The sequence below is a fragment of the Egretta garzetta genome, unplaced genomic scaffold, assembly GCF_000687185.1.
Source record: "Egretta garzetta isolate BGI_Z169 unplaced genomic scaffold, ASM68718v1 scaffold81, whole genome shotgun sequence".
Classification (NCBI taxonomy): Eukaryota; Metazoa; Chordata; class Aves; order Pelecaniformes; family Ardeidae; genus Egretta; species Egretta garzetta.
Window position 1 is genome coordinate 6012553 of NW_009258671.1, and position 16171 is coordinate 6028723.

The 16171-nt window shown below is 36.3% G+C and overlaps 1 protein-coding gene across 5 annotated transcripts in view; it reads left to right on the top strand.

Moving 5' to 3' along the window:
* The first annotated feature begins 3206 nt into the window (after positions 1 to 3206).
* The window catches only part of ARNTL2 (aryl hydrocarbon receptor nuclear translocator like 2), a 28087-nt gene continuing 15122 nt past the window's right edge, over positions 3207 to 16171 (top strand). For 2 of the 5 annotated variants that reach the window (XM_009648759.2, XM_035888526.1), the window contains exons 1-7: positions 3207 to 3296; positions 3818 to 3965; positions 5258 to 5293; positions 8517 to 8555; positions 11773 to 11930; positions 13981 to 14060; positions 14824 to 14916. In XM_009648759.2, the coding sequence (XP_009647054.1) occupies positions 3871 to 3965; positions 5258 to 5293; positions 8517 to 8555; positions 11773 to 11930; positions 13981 to 14060; positions 14824 to 14916 (501 nt within the window). In that variant the 5' untranslated portion in view covers positions 3207 to 3296; positions 3818 to 3870. Of the gene's footprint in view, positions 3297 to 3817; positions 3966 to 5257; positions 5294 to 8516; positions 8556 to 9266; positions 9349 to 11772; positions 11931 to 13980; positions 14061 to 14823; positions 14917 to 16171 lie in introns of those variants that run through there. The other 3 variants (XM_035888523.1, XM_035888525.1, XM_035888524.1) reach the window with 3 other exon arrangements.

The following is a 16171-nucleotide window of genomic DNA, read 5'->3' on the forward strand; positions in this document are numbered from 1 at the left end:
ATGATTACAGTGGGTTTTTTTTTTTTTTTTTTAGTATTACTTTCATCTGCCCTGAAGTGCATAATATGCTTTTAAAATATTTTTAGTTTTTAATACGGATATATTAAATATGCCTAATACTGAAAGCCAAACATAGATCATAAATAGACATATGTATTCAAGGAACCATTCACTTACCATTAAAATTCAGTTATCAGTATGCCAGGGCATTAACAAAACTTTGAAATGAAGAGTAATATTTTTTTTTTTTTAAAAGCATCATTTCTTAGTTAATTTTACTTGACTTGCAAACCAGACTAGTGTAAGTAACAGCCTTTGGGGTGGTAAACCAAAATATCTCTGGCTGAATTAAACTGTTTCTAGCAGTTTAAAAATTGACTAATGATTTCAGATTTCCAGGAAAATAAACTTGTTATAAAGAATGGTCTTTCTGGATACTATTTTTCATGAAGCAAGAGTGCTATGAAATTGGGAAACATTTAATTTTGCTTCATATATTCTTACGGGTGTTTGGTTTTGATGTTAATGATATGAAAAAGTTCACAGAAGTTGAAAATATTCAGCCAGGTGCACAAATGAAAGGCAAGAATCCAGCTTTTTCATCCTGTTATAGAAGCCCGGCCTGGTTATTGGGTTGCATTCTAGCTCATTCTCTTTGTGAACCCGAAGATTTTTAAGTTGTTTGTCCAGCTCTCCCAAAGTGGTGTAGCTGGAGAAGTAAAGAAATCTTTCATCACAGACTACACAAGGTTAAGACACTCTTCAGAGAGAGAGTAAGCACCTTGGAATCACCTAGTATCATAATGATAGCTATTATAAGGCCCTAAGAGATTATTTTAAAGCGCTCTTGCTGACTTCTCAAAGCTGACTTAGCTTTATGAACTGTTTCTGTCTGCTTCTTGTTCAGTAGGTATTAAAAAGATTTGCTCTTGTCTGTTAAATTCCAAATAATTACTTTTCTACTAAGTTTGGTAGTTCTGAAGCTTTAAATTTATTTCTCTATTTGTTATCTTCTGCATTGTTTTTGGTTTTTTTTGTTTGGTTTGGTTTTTTTCTGAGAATCTTAAACAATATATATAAAGAATATTGCTGCATTCTGTACATGTCTGGGATCAATACAGATTCTTAACCTTATATTTCTGGCTAAAATCAACTGGCTATCTTACAGGCATTTAGTTAAATGGCATCTAACATGGCATTTAGTTAGTCACAGTGATAGTATTTAGGATTCCTAAAATTTGTAGTGTAGAAGTTCTTAGACATTGTTGCTGATAATCTAAACATTTTTGGTTTTCTAAGAAAAAAGAGAAGAGGGTGTTGTTAGAAAATGTAGAGAAGATAAGTGCAGTATTCAGAATTTTTTGCTGAGTGTGAGGAAAAAATAGTAGTTATTTTGATAATATGAAGGATACATTGGAAAAGCTGTAAATGATCCATTTCATTTTGTTTCTTTAGAGGGAAGTGGTTTAGAAAGCAGGCTGACCATCTGTGTGCAAAGGAGTATTTAGGTCAGTGGGTCTGTTCTGTCCTGCTTTGTTCCAGGACGAAAGGATCTGTTGTGCTGAAGGCAGTCTCGTCTTTGATACACGTAGGTTTCTGTTTAGTATGTACTCTTCCGTGAGTATTCATGAAGTATGATTATACTTCAGTAACTTAATCTAGTAATTATAGGCTGCTGTGACCTAAGTGAATTAAAACTACTTTTTATAAATAAAGAGTTTCTCTGGAATTGTTGGGGGTTTTTTTGTTTGTTTTATAGTTGTGTGACTTTGTAGTAGGAATATAAAATGAGACTATTATGAAGTGATGACTAATCATAAAAATCTACCATTTGTGCCCTTGTAGTATTTATGATGTCATTACTTTTAATATATTTTTAGTATCCCTAACTTGAATATGTTGTGTATTTGAAGTGACCAAATTTTCTTTCTGTTGCAGATGCCCAATGGCTGTTATTTATTTGTTAAGTATTTATTGATTCTTTGAGTTTCCACCTCTTTTTTTGGGACTTCTGTGTGACTTAATGAGTTAAAGAGCTTTCTAAAATAAAACAGGGGCTGACTCTGCGTAGTCTGACTTGGTAGAGAGAGGATTAGCGGAAGACCAGGCAAGCTGTTGTTCAAGTATTAGCCTATTTTCATTTAACTCTCCCGAGTTGTATTCCAACAGAAAATGAGAACCTAGAAGATAATTTTTCTGGTGTAAGATGTGCTTACACCTAAGAGGAAAAAAACCATACACCTTGGGTCATTCTTTTTACATGTTTTTACCTATCATTTACAGACAGTGCAGATGCTAAAAAAAAAGAAAGCTCACAATAAAGTATCCAGTTTTTCTTCCTGATGGATTTTGAAAGTACTCATAGAATCATAGAATGTTTTGGGTTGGAAGGGACCCCTAGAGGTCATCTAGTCCAACCCCCCCACAGGAGCAGGGACACCGCTAACTAGATCAGGCTGCTCAGAGCCCCGCCCAACCTGGTCTTGAATGTTTCCGGGGATGGGGCCTCCACCACCTCTCTGGGCAACCTGTTCCAGTGTTTCACCACCCTCATTGTAAAGAATTTCTTCCTTATATCTAGTCTAAACCTACCCTGGTTTAGTTTAAAACCATTACCCCTTGTCTTGTCACTGCTGGCCATACTAAAAAGATTTTCCCCATCTTTCCTATAGGCCCCCTTTAGGTACTGAAAGGCCGCAATCAGGTCTACCCGCAGCCTTCTCTTCTCCAGGCTGAACAAGCCCAACTCCCTCAGCCTGTCCTCATAGGAGAGGTGCTCCAGCCCCCGTACGGTTGGCCTTCTGGGCTGCCAGCGCACATTGCCGGCGCATGTCCAGCTTTTCATCCACCAGCACCCCCAAGTCCCTCTCGGCAGGGCTGCTCTCGATCCTTTCTTCCCCTCATCTTGGTTTTTGCCGCCTGCTGAAAGTAGGAGATGCTTACTTTTTAAAATGACCTCTCTCAATCCCTCATCTGTCCCTTCATGGAGTTAATTCTTTTTTGTTTCTAGATGTATCACATAGGATACTTTCCTCACTGACACGTGAAGCCTAAGAGAGTGACTACATTTGCTGAAACAGAGTTAATTCTGATTCTTTACCTAAACATCAACTGGGTGCTTCTTTGTGATAGCTTTGCATTGAGATAGAAAAAAAGTGTAACAGTGCTTATATTCCTTGAGACAGTTTTCCTTTCCCAGTAGGTCGCTAGGATTACTTGATTTGTGACTTCTCTTCTGTCCCTCCCAGAAACAAAGCAGTTTTCCTTGAGAGGAGAACTGTGAAGAGAAATTTGAGGTAAAATTTGACAAGCTTTCAAGACTCTTCCAACTTACATGACTGATGTTATGTGTAATTGTAGATTTTGTGTCAGAAACATGGTTAGGGCAAACTTTCATTTTTTTTGGATGTCCAGCTTGTTTAAAAAACATAGTTTACTATGTATTTTTTTAAGTTTAATTCAGTGTTAGTCACAGTATTTTAATTTGCTAACTAATGCCACATCTTGTGGTTTTGCAGCAGGATGTTTGAGATGCTGGGGGATTTAAGTGTAGTCTGCTAAGTTTGTGTAAGGAGGGGTATAGGTGTGTTTTATATTGCATTGGTGTGTTGATTGGGTTGATGAAGTCATTACAGGACTGTGGGAAGACAGCACTCTTTTCTGTACTTAGGTTGTACCAGTGCAACTTCTATGGGTTTTTTTGTGTCAGAGGCATAGAAGCCACCCGTAGACAATTTTTTTTTTCCAAATGAAAATCAGAATGGATACACAATGATATACCTCTTACTGGACTCTGAGCTTTTTTTCCCATTCACAGATAATTTCTCAATAGATGGAAACCCTTGCATTGCTTCTGGAGTCCCCAGCCTCATGAATCCAATAACTAAGCCTGCTACCACCACTTCTTTCAATGCTTCTGTGGCTGAGATTCCAAGGAAGCGCAAAGGAAGTGATTCTGACAACCAGTAAGTAAATAAATTCTGTATGTGTCTCAACATAAATTTGAGACATTCATCTGCTATATATGCAACATAGTAACTGTCTAATCTTCTTTATTTATTACTGTTATTTACTACAGTGTCTTCCAAATGCATTCTTTGACAGTCCCAAGTTATTAGAAATAGAAAAAATAATCCTTAAGTGTAGGATTCTTTAACATCATTTTCTGGCCTGAAGTCTCTGGGTAATGAGTCTTTAATGCTGAAATTTCAATCCTGACTCTTTTTTTTTTTTTTTTTTCCTTCTTTGTCTGCTGGTAAAGGCAAGTTCTCTTTGCAGCAAATTGTTATTAAGTTGCTTGAAGTCTCACGAGTGCATGCTAGAATATCACCTTAAAGCGGGAAACAAGATTACTAGTTAAGCTCTTTGATCTAGAACTGCAGAATCAGAACTGCTACTTCAGTGACCAGGGCAGCCATTTACTTAAACATCCACACGGACCTGTGACCTAAAAATGAGGACTGTTGTACAGTAGTACTCAGTCTTTTTAAGTGGGTCATAGTTGACTACTGAGATGATATTGTCCCTGTTTTCTCCTGTTTTATAACTGCCAAACAGATGCCAGTTAACCAAATAATCATTTACATAGAAAAATATTTTTTTTAAAGTGATCTATACAAGGCTATATTAATCAGCCAAAAGTAAGGGACACAAGTCAGCCTGCAGATCTAGTGCATTACAAGTATCTCCAAACTAGTGTGGAAAATTCCTGTTTAAAAGGGGGGGGGAGGTAGGAAATGTACATGTATTTGTGATTATTAAAGTAATTCTCTTTAATCACTGCTTCTTCGATATGTAGTTCATTGATCTACAGAATGTAGCCATGCTGTGGATGTTGATATAATTGTCGACTTGGAGATTCAAGTGTATCTTGTAGATCACTTGAAAACTCCAGAAAGACATTAGTTTCTGGAAAAAAAAAGTCTCCATTCTTTTTCAGTAGCACTTGTTGATTTTTGCCTGTTCAGTAAAAGTGCTGGTTCATCAATAGTGTTTCACTGAAGTTTGGATCTCTCTCTGATTTCCTGAAACTTCTGTCACAAAAAAATTTTGCGTCCAAGTTGAAATACTAATTGAAACAGTATTGTTTTATAAGAACTAGTAATTAGTTTCTAAAAGCTAATGCTCTTGCTGAAAATAACTAATCAAGTTGGGATTTCCACTAAGGTTTTTCTGTGACTTTTTTTCATTGGATATATCGAGTTATCTTTTTGTGCTTCAAACTATATTTTGCTTACTTTATTACCTGTTTCTGCAGGGATACAGTTGAAGTTGATGGAGATCCTCAGAAAAGGTACTTTTTATGAATGAATCCATTTCTGTTTTCAGTGCTATAAACATGTCACATTTTCCTATTTGGCTAGATGATTTGTGTGGTTTGCCTTAAGGAATGCTTTGTCTAAGGGCAGGTTTTTGTACAGTACAAGGTGATAAACATACAGCTAATTAACAGGATGGATAGGTCCATCCAATGTTAAGGTTTTCTGATATTCTTTCTAAGAAGACTCTCTGGCTTGCTTAGAACTTTACCAGACTTGATAGTGTTACAGTTAAGGGAGGAATGGGAATGAATGAAATGTAACAGTTAAATAAGAAGACTAGGGAGGTGAAGGAAAGATCTCGTACTCTTCTAGGTTGGGTGCATGTAAACATTTTTTGTTTGTTTGTTTTAAGCTTGTCAGGTGCTTTTTAAAATAGAACTAGCACAACTATGTTAAAATAATGCTATTACAAGGTGGCAAACCAGAATTAAGATTGGCTGTGCAACATAAGTAAACTCTTTGTGTGTGTATGTTATGCGATAGTTATTAATCACGTGATTACTTTGTTGTGATTTCTTTTTCTTCACCTGGGTACCTTACTTAGAAAATATATTTGTTTATATGTAGTTGTGCAGTATTCTTTTTATAAAGTAGAATAGAATATTTCAGTTGGAAGGGACCTAAAATGATCATCTAGTCCAGCTGCCTGACCACTTCAGGGCTGACCAAAAGTTAAAGCGTGTTGTTAAGGGCATTGTCCAAATGCCTCTTAAACACTGACGGGCTTGAGGCATTGACCACCACTCTTGGAAGCCTGTTCCAGTGTTTGACCACCCGCTCAGTAAAGAAATGCTTCCTAATGCCCAGTCTAAACCTCCCCTGGTGCAGCTTTGAACTATTCCCACATGTCCTATGACTGGATACCAAGGAGAAGAGCTCAGCACCTCCCTCTCCACTTCCCCTCCTCAGGAAGCTGTAGAGGTTGCTCCTTAGCCTGAGGAAGCTGTAGAGGTTGGTCCTTCGGCTGAGGAAGCTGTAGAGCCCCTTAGCCTTCTTTTCTCCAGGCTAGACAAACCTAGTGTCCTTAGCCTCTCCTTGTGGGACATGTCTTCCAGCCCTTCCACCAGCTTTGTTGCTCTCCTTTGGACACATTCAAGGACCTTCACATCCCTCTTAAATTGTGGGGCCCAGAATTGCACACTCAAGGTGAGGTTGTAACAACACTGAATACAGTGGGATAATCACCTCTTTTGACTGACTGGCTATGCTGTGTTTGTTGCACCCCAGGATGCAGTTTGCCCTCTTGGCTGTCAGGTCACACTCCTGGCTCCTATTGAAACTCCTGTCAACCAGCACCCCCAGATCCCTTTCTGCAGGGTAGTCAGTGTTTGGTACATGGCTTATTGTGTAGTATAAGAATATTTCTTCGGGGATAAATTGTTTGTTTCTTTGTGGATTTTTTTCTATGGTGCTCATGATGGAAAAGTGTGAATAAAAATACTCCTGTCTTTAAAACCTCTGCTTCCATTTTAAAAGAAATGGGGAAGTATGTTTGATAAATCAATTGAGAAAATAGAGGAAAAGGTGGTATTCTTTATTTTTTCCTGATTAATACAGATTCTGTTCTTTCTAGTACCAATTAAGTATACCTACATTATAGCCGTGAGGTAGAATTTCACCCAATGTTCATGTAGTCAAGGTAGTTTTAATCTAGCTATTTATATCAGTAACAACACAGCTGTTAGGACAGAGGCTATATAAATCCATTGAAGGCTGTGACTGATTCCTTGAGCCGCAAATTTGTTCTAGTTTCTTCCCTGAGTGGAGCTCCCAAGGGAGAAGGAGAGTTAGTTAATAGGCCACATGCTGCATTGCAGTTGGTCTGCTTACTCTTCTTCTTACAGTCTCTTACTTACCTCTTCTCCTCTTACAGTCAGACAATATAACTTCTGTTGGAGTTCACAGTATATGCACATTTCTGGTAAATATTTCTTTTAAAATGAAAGAGGAATGTTAGTTATTGCTAACTCGCCTAAATCTGAAACACTTTCACTGAAGAAAAGTCCTAGGGTCTTGCGAGCCCAACCTACTCCTGTGTTTGGATTTATCAGACTGTCTAGAAGATTGTTGGGTTCCAGTGAAATCCCGGGTTGAAGAGCTGGATCTCTGAATCGTGTTAATTTGGCTCTGGCTGCTGGATTCTCTCTGGGGTCAGTGCTTAGAGGTGGAAGCAGCTTTTTGGGTCTCCCCTAAAGCTGTAATGTTCAACTGTCCTGTGTCCTACTTCCATTTCCTCATAGGAAGCAGCTGCTGACTGACTGGCCTGTCTCCTTATAATCCTTCTGGTAAAGCATATGCTTCTTCAAAACTGGTCATAGGCTAGCAGGTCTCTCTTCTGGAATGGACATTAGAGTACTGCGTGAGATGTTTCCACTGCTCAATTAAAAAAAGCTGAAGAACTGCTGTATAAAGATTAAAAATATCAATATCAGTTTTTCTTTTAAAGAAAATAGTAGCCAGTATTTGTATGGGAACTACCTCTCTGCGAGTACCAAATTGCTCATACTGAATTGGCACGATACCTATTAGGCCACGTTCTGAAATTCTTAACAGATGATGGTGAAGAATACAGTGATCTTAGGGACGAAAAAAGATCATTGCCCTTGTTTGAATTGTCCCTTATATTCTTCTGCTGCTAAGTATTTGTTGTGATACAGACTTTATGATTGTCTTTCATTTACAATTTTATTACATAGACTTTACAGTCATTGCTTCACGGTATGGGAAAAAACTTAATTTTTACTTCTTCTGACCATGAGCAATTGAAATGCGTATTTTAGGCCCTGTCTAGGCTAGGGTTGCTTTTTTCATCTTTCGACAATAAGATTTTTGGAAATAAAAACATGAATAGATAATGTCTCTTGTAAATTTTTAAATTTAAAAAAAAGAATCAAGCCTGGACTTAAGTTATTTGAATATTCCATTAATTTTGTTTTCTCTAGGGTAGAAATAGCCCCATAATTATGAAATATCCCCATAATATGTTCACATAACTGTGAATATTGGAAGTTATGCTTTGGTCTTTCTATTATGCATCACTTGCTAGATTATTTTTCTGTTAGCAATTTTTGTGGGTTTGCTTTTGTTAGAGCCATAGTAAATATGTAGCATTTTCTGTATCGTCTTGAATTGATGCAAGGAAAGACATGCCTAGTATTAAATATGCAATGTAAAACTATATCTTGTTTTCTCTAGGAGTGAAGATGAAGAACATGTTAAAATAAAAGATTTCAGGTACTAATTTACAATAAAAGTACATTTTGCTAGTTGTCATGGTTTAGCCCCAGTCAGCAGCCAAGCACCACACAGCCACTCTCTCACCCTCCCTCCTGGTGGAATGGGGGAGAGAATCTGAAGAGCAAAAGTAAGAAAACTAATGGGTTGAGTTAAGAACAGGTTGATAATTAAAATAAAATAATAATAATAAATTGTAATGAAAAGGAAAGCAATGAGAGAGAGAAACAAAACCCAGGAAAAACCCACCGATGATGCCCATCCCATCCCTGAGGATCGATTGCTGCTCCCTGGCCAACTCCCGCCAGTTTATATACTGAGCATGATGTCATACGGTGTGGAACAGCCCTTTGGCCAGCTTGGGTCAGCTGACCTGGCCGTGTCCCCTCCCAGCTTCTTGTGCCCCTGGCAGAGCATGGGAAGCTGAAAAAGTCCTTGCCTAGTGTAAGCCCTGCTTAGCAACAACTAAAGCATCAGGGTGTTATCAACATCCTTCTAGTACTAAATCCAAACCACAGCACTAGGCCAGCTACTAGGAAGAAAATTAACTCTGTCCCAGCCAAAACCAGGACACTAGTAAATGATAGGATTCGTAACAGTGAAATATAAGTTTGGTGGTAATGTTCATGAAAACTGTCAAATATTTAACAGTAAACTTTTTTCTTTTTTCCCTCTAAATGTATAGTAATTTTAGAGCCTCCTTGAGGATTTTATTTTCTACTGATTTTAATGGAAGTTGTGTTGCAGACTATCTCAGATGGTTTAGCAAAAACCTGAGGTTAAAATTTTGAAGGTGAGAATTAAATGCAGTAGACTCAAGTTGTGTATAAAGGGAGGAGCTGATCTTCAGTCTGAATTAATTCGAGAATTGTTTTTTCTAGATTTGTCTACACTTGGAGGTATTTAAAATTTAATCCCACATGAAAATGGATTCAGCTAACGCGTGACAAAGTATTCTTGTTCTGGAACAAGTTTTTGTATAGAGAGTTATTCAAGGTTTGCCATTGCACTTGGAATTCATGTCTTATCTGAATCCAAGTGGAAACTCACATAAAGCGCTAGTAAGATTTGAAATTCTGTGTGACTGAATGCAGTCGTGATTAATCCAAACAAATAATTTAAACTATAGGCGAGCCGCTTAGTAAAACTAGAGCTGCTTTATAAACTTGTTTTAAAAATAAGTGTCTTTCATTTGTTGTGTGTGCAGAGATGTCAAAGCAGAAATGCATAATCCACTCTGCTGTCAAAAGCATTATTTATACAGTATGCTAACTCATAATTATGAAGTGTTCTTGTAATTTAAATGGAAGAAATGAAAGTGTTCCAAAATGTATTTACAGTTTTTTTGTTTAACTCAAGAATTAATTTCTCTTTACTGAGCATCCCAGATTGCTATACAAGATTCTGTTTTCTACATTGCTTTAATAACTTTCATGTTGTACTGTTAATTTTTTTCCTTCAGTTTTTATTGATTAATTGGAGGAAAAAAAGCAATTAGAAGACACTTTGAAGGTTTGCTTAACAGTTATCTCCCTCCAGTGTTTCTTTTCACAAGCTTATTGGAGAACTTGCTTTTCTCCCTTCTCCTTTGTAACTGGGGAATGTAACAGCCATCCTTTTGAATCATCCTGTCATCACCTGAATTTCTGCATCCACCTGTTCAAGTTTCTGTAACTTCTTATTGACTCTAAATGTGGAATATTGTTCTCTTTCCCCAAATGATTGTATCTGTCTTCCTGAGGTTCATAATTCAAGGAGCATGCACAATATATTACTAGACTGTTCCTACCTGACATGGAAGAAAAGTTGGGTGAACCTGTAAAGCTGAGAATAACTGATAAATTTTAAAGAAGGCTTTAGAGAAAGAAAAGCTAATTGCTTCAATGAATGACCTGGAATTATTTGTGTGGAGGGGGGATTAATTTGGGGGGAAAATAATAAAAATAGCATAAGACTAGGTCTTTAAAACTGTAGTTTGTTCTTTCTCAATAGGTCAGATGTAGTTGGCTTTATTACCTTTAATGCTTTCTGTTACAGTATACCTAAGAGGAAGAGTTTTGGAGATCAGTTAACCAAAACATGTTGTCCCTCAGTTTGTTTAACTACGACTGTGTCTGGTCTCAATCAGAAAGGAAAATAATCTTCATTTTAATTGAGTAGCTAGCTTGCCATCTGCATAAGGAGTGAATAGGATTAAATAAACTTTTCTTGATCTGCTGGAGGATGTTAGAGGGAGGAGGTCAGCTAGAAAAGCTAATGTACTCCACTAGAACAAATTAAATAAAAAGTGAGCTGAAATATAAACATATTTGTGATATGCACTGTCATGTGCCTTAGAAGGGGTTTTCTGATGAAAACTGTCCAAGAAGAGAAGCTCTATTTCTGTGATTGTGTTCTTGGACAGAGATGAAACCTGAGACACAAGGTATGCTCAGAGGCTGAAACACTTTCCTACCACCTTGTCAGGTGAATGTGGGGGAAGGCTTTCTGAAATACCTCTGGTGAAATTAGTTGAGGCATAGCTTTTTCTTTCAGTTGCTACTACATCTCTTACAAGCACATATAAATGTGTTGTCTGTTGCTTGTGCTGTGCTATGAATAAATGCTTGTGTTTGGGCCTGTCTTCAATCTGAGTAATTTTTAAGGTGAAGAGATAACAAGAAGATATGGCTCATCTCAGATTGTTGTGAGTTTGCATAAAACAGAGTTCAGAGGTGCTTTAAAAAGTGCTTAGAGCATTCTTTGTTTAAAAAAAAAACCAACCCAAACCAAACAAAAAAACAGAGCAGAATAAACACCCCATCTTAGTTACACAGGCCAGGTAGAGATAGGGCCAGGGAGCAGAAATGTCTTCCAGTGATTACTAGTGACATCAGAAGTTCTCTGGTACACAATAAGGTGTCAAGGTATTCACTTGGATGTCAAGGGTCACAAGAATTTAATGTTTATAAGTCTTCATAGACTCTTGCTCCTGCCACATAGAATCAAGGTGTTGCTTGAGGTATTTTTTCCCCTCAATATTTCACATAATTATTGTGACTATTTCTGCTTTGTTCAAGTGAGTATATTTCAATTGTCAAATACAAGTAACGTATGAAAAACTGTTTCAGTGCAGTAGTACTTCTTGTGATATGTTCCGTTCCCAGAATTGAATGAATTAATATTATGGGGAAAGTCATGTATCCTACATCTTTCTTAAAACAATTTTTCTTCGTAGGGAGGCTCACAGTCAAACAGAGAAACGAAGAAGAGACAAAATGAATAATTTGATAGAGGAATTGTCTGCTATGATACCTCAGTGCAATCCCATGGCACGAAAGCTAGACAAGCTTACAGTCTTACGGATGGCTGTGCAACACTTAAAATCTTTAAAAGGTGGGTTTTAGGAAACTAATCCTGAAAGTCCTTGATCTATCAGGAGTTATACTGTGTATCTTCTTTGATGTTAAATAAATCAAAGGTCATTTATTTTACATTTCCTTACTGAATTCAGTTCTGAGTCTGTTCTTCATTTAAATGTACATGTTTGTAGCTTCCAGAACTAGATTTCTTCTTTTTGCTTAGTGTACCAGAAAAAAAAGCCACCCTTCAGTGTCTGATATTTTCTGTCTGCAATTGAGTCACTCCTTGATTCTTTTAAAAAATTACAGCGATCAAGCAAGTCTGTCTTTCATTATTTTCCAACCCCCAAATGAAATGTATGTTCTGTGATCTCTCTACTTCCCATCATACTTTATGGAACAGTAATATCTGTGGTGCTGTGCCAATGCCAACAGCTGTACTGCTAATAGAGAAGCAAATGGTCTTCATATTCCTGTTTGTTATTTCCACCTTTGTGTTTGCATCAACCCTTTGTCTCTGTATTGGAATTTCATGTTTATCTGTTGACTTTGAAATTTACAACATCATGGAAAAAGACCATTAAAAAATGCTTACCTAAAGTAACTGATGTAAGTAGTTGCACTGGTAGGGAGCACATAGAACTCACTTCAGGCAGTTGTGTAACCACCAGTTGTGTAAAACTAAAGAAAAAATTACATTTGGACATAATCATCTTTCAAACTTAATTTTTTTCCTGCAAGAGCAGTAGTCAAAAGGAATGTTTCAACACAAAACATACTTTAACAGAATGGTTGATGACTCTGATTACATTAAAGTCTTAAACAACATGAAATGTTAGAGAGTACCAGGAAAAAGAGTTATTAAAAGTTTATATCCTTGGCCACCTAGCAAAAGTAATCATGGATCTTGGTGAATGGTTTAGTATCAGGATCAAACCAGGATATGTTCTTTCCTCTCCTTTTGCTATTGCTAGATTTTGGGATTTTTTTTCCCTCCCCTAAAAAAATTATATCCAAATACAAGTTGAACATCACATGGTCTATAAGCATGCTGCACACAGAATTTCAGTTTTTTTGGCAGCACTGTTTCAGAATAATGGTTTGGTCAACTATACACAAAGATCAGTGACTATCTGTGTGGCAGAAAAGTTGACTCTGAATAAACATATCTAATAAGAACCCCATTAGTCTTAAGTCAAAGGAGTGTAGGAAACAAATTATGCTATTAACTTGACAGCAGTAGAATCACAGAATAATGTAGGTTGAAAAGGATTTCTGGAGGCCTGTCAGCCCAAGCAGGCTGAGAATTTTGTGTAAAGAAATAACGTAACAAATTAGCAGGGCAGTAATTGCCGTTGCAGTTTAAACAAGCATCTACAAGAGATCTTCAGCTCAAACATTGTATTTTAACAATAGGATATGAAATCTGGACTCCGTCCAGCACAGTTAGTTATTATATGTATCTTCAAAACAAGATACTATGTGGAATTATAGTGAATGCTGAAATTTGCTGGAAAGTTCAACTGCTGTTTACCTAAAAAAATACCTAGAAAAAGTGGTGGATATGCTTGTAATGGCTAAAAATTATTTTAGAGCACTTGAAACGGGTGCTAGAACAGTAAATGTATTGAGTCAGTCTCATTATATTTAGTGAGACATTAAATTTATCTACAATAGAGCGTTTTTCAGATTGCTGGGTATATAGTAGTAATGAAGCATTGTTCATGACAATTTATAACATTGGAATTATTCAGATACAGCAAATGTTAAGGATTCTGAAATAGGCCTATGAAATGTTTCTAGAAAATTCAATTCTCATAATACCATTTCTCTAGCAGTACATTAAAGATATCTGAACAGAAGTTTTCTTGTTTTATGGTAAATAAAGGGCAAGAAAAAAATAGTTGTGTGCCCATATTCATTACCAGCGTATGTTTATGAGGTTTTTTTATTTTTAATTTTTTTTTATTCAGCTGTTGTGGTTGCGAAGAAAATTTATAAAATACAAACCAAGTATAATTCTGTTAAAAGTAAATATAAAATATAAGTTTTGACATTATGTTTGCAAATAACCTATTTTTCAGGTTCTACTAGCTCCTATACAGAAGTCCGCTATAAACCTTCATTTTTAAAGGATGATGAGCTCCGACAGTTAATCCTTAGGGTAAGTGGAAGGAAACTCTCAGTTAAATGATGTCCTTATTAAAGCTTGCCATCAACTTGAGTTTTTAGTTGGAGAGTGCTTTTTTTACCATCTTTTTCTTCAAGTAAGTGCTTTGATATACTTGATAAGGACTGGTTTATAAATGCTGTTACTATACAGGCCCTGTCGTAAAGGGGTATGAAGATGATTTGTGAGCGTGGCAGACAGTAGCCCTTGAAGGCACGATAAATGTGTATACAGTCCGCGTATTTAATACATAAAATTCTTATGATGATATTGAAGTCTGCATGCAAGTATAGAGAATGCTTTTAATTACACATTAATATACCTGCAATTGTTTGCTCTCCTTTGTTTAAATTTTTAAAGATGTACTTTGCAAAAGATACAGAAATAATACTTGAAAGAAAATCTTTCTTCTTGTTTTCATACTTTGTAATATACCCACACCCCTTTACCTTTTCTCATTTGCAACTGTCTTTTTCTTTTGTTGCAATAACAGACTTCACCAAGATGTGTAAGATGACTCCCAAGTTAAGCTGTTTTGTAGCTGGCTGCCTCTTTTTCCAAAGCTGTGTTTAAGAAACTTTAGCTGTCTGTAGTTAAAGGTCTGATTTGGTTCTTGCAATCTTAATTGCTTTTTGGTGTGATTTATAACTTATTTAATTTAAAAAATCAGGTGTAAAAGTGTGGTTCCTTGTAGTCATCAATATTCATTGTGTATTTTAATTGTATGTTTTTAAAGACATTATCTTTATATTTTCAGGCTGCAGATGGATTCCTATTTGTGGTTGGATGCAACAGAGGAAAAATTCTGTTTGTCTCAGAATCAGTTTGCAAAATACTTAATTACAATCAGGTGGTTATTACTGAGTTTCTTGGTTTGCTTTTACCTTGAATTTTCTTAGAAATTTTTAAACTTTTCCATTTTATTGTATATTACTAAAAAACAGGCCTTGTATATAATTTCTTGGAATTTCTTTGATTTAACCTCCTTCAGAGTAAGGCTGAATATCCTGGAACGAAATATTTAAAGTACAGTCAGTGTTCCTGACCTGAGTAATAGCACCAGATTTCAATTGATCATCCTTAAGAAAACTAGTCTGAGAGGAAGGGATAATTTGAGGATGTCCTCATTTCTATCTCCAAGAGATTTTCTTTTAAATGGTGAAGTGACTTGGGTTTTTTTTTTTTAGGCCAAGGAAAATTGGTAGTTCAGCAGTGGAAGTTAATTAAAGCTTTCCTTGATAATGCCTTTATGCTCAGATGCACTGCATAACACCTCATCCATGATAACTATCTGTGTATGTACTCTTAACTTGAAGGAAACTGATACAGGGTGAGTTAGCTTAGCCTGTAGAGTAAGAGAAATAGGAATAATCTAAGTACCTTCCATTAGTTGACATTTAACATCATGGACAGTTACCACAAATAATCAAAGCATGAGAACTTGTTCATGTGTCTATGACTTCTGTTCCAAAAACAGAGGCTAAAACAGTTAGTGCTTCCATCTGTCTACTTCTGTAACTTTGAAACGAAACCATTTGTGCTATGTTCCTTTTCTTCAAAATGGAATGGTAACCAATCTGGACTCTGTTTTTTAGATTTTTCTTTTAATTTATTTTGAAAAAACCCTTAATCTTTTTAAATTAAAGTGAAATGAATCTTCTTATGGGAGCAAGCATAAAGCATATTTTAAAAAAAAAAAAACCCCAAACCAAAACCGAACTTCTACACTGAATTTAAATGAATCATCTTATGGGAGCAAGCATAAAGCATATTTTTAAAAAAAAAAAAAAAACCAAACCAAAACCGAACTTCTACACTGAATTTACTCAAGGACTAAAAACTACCTTTTGGAATCTCTCACATCAGACATGCCTACTTCCAGACCGGTAAGATCTTCACTATTCCAGCCAAAGAGGTTCAGAGAACATGACTGACTTTACCCATGAATTTATTAGCTTATTTGGGAATCATTCTAGGTTATTAATCCCATCCTGCAGCCTGATCTGTTACACCTATATATTTTGACAAGGCTGTTAGGAGCCTTTCTCAGCAGCGCTCAGCATTTTCCTTCTGCATTAGGGTTAGATGGGGACTGGGCAAATGAA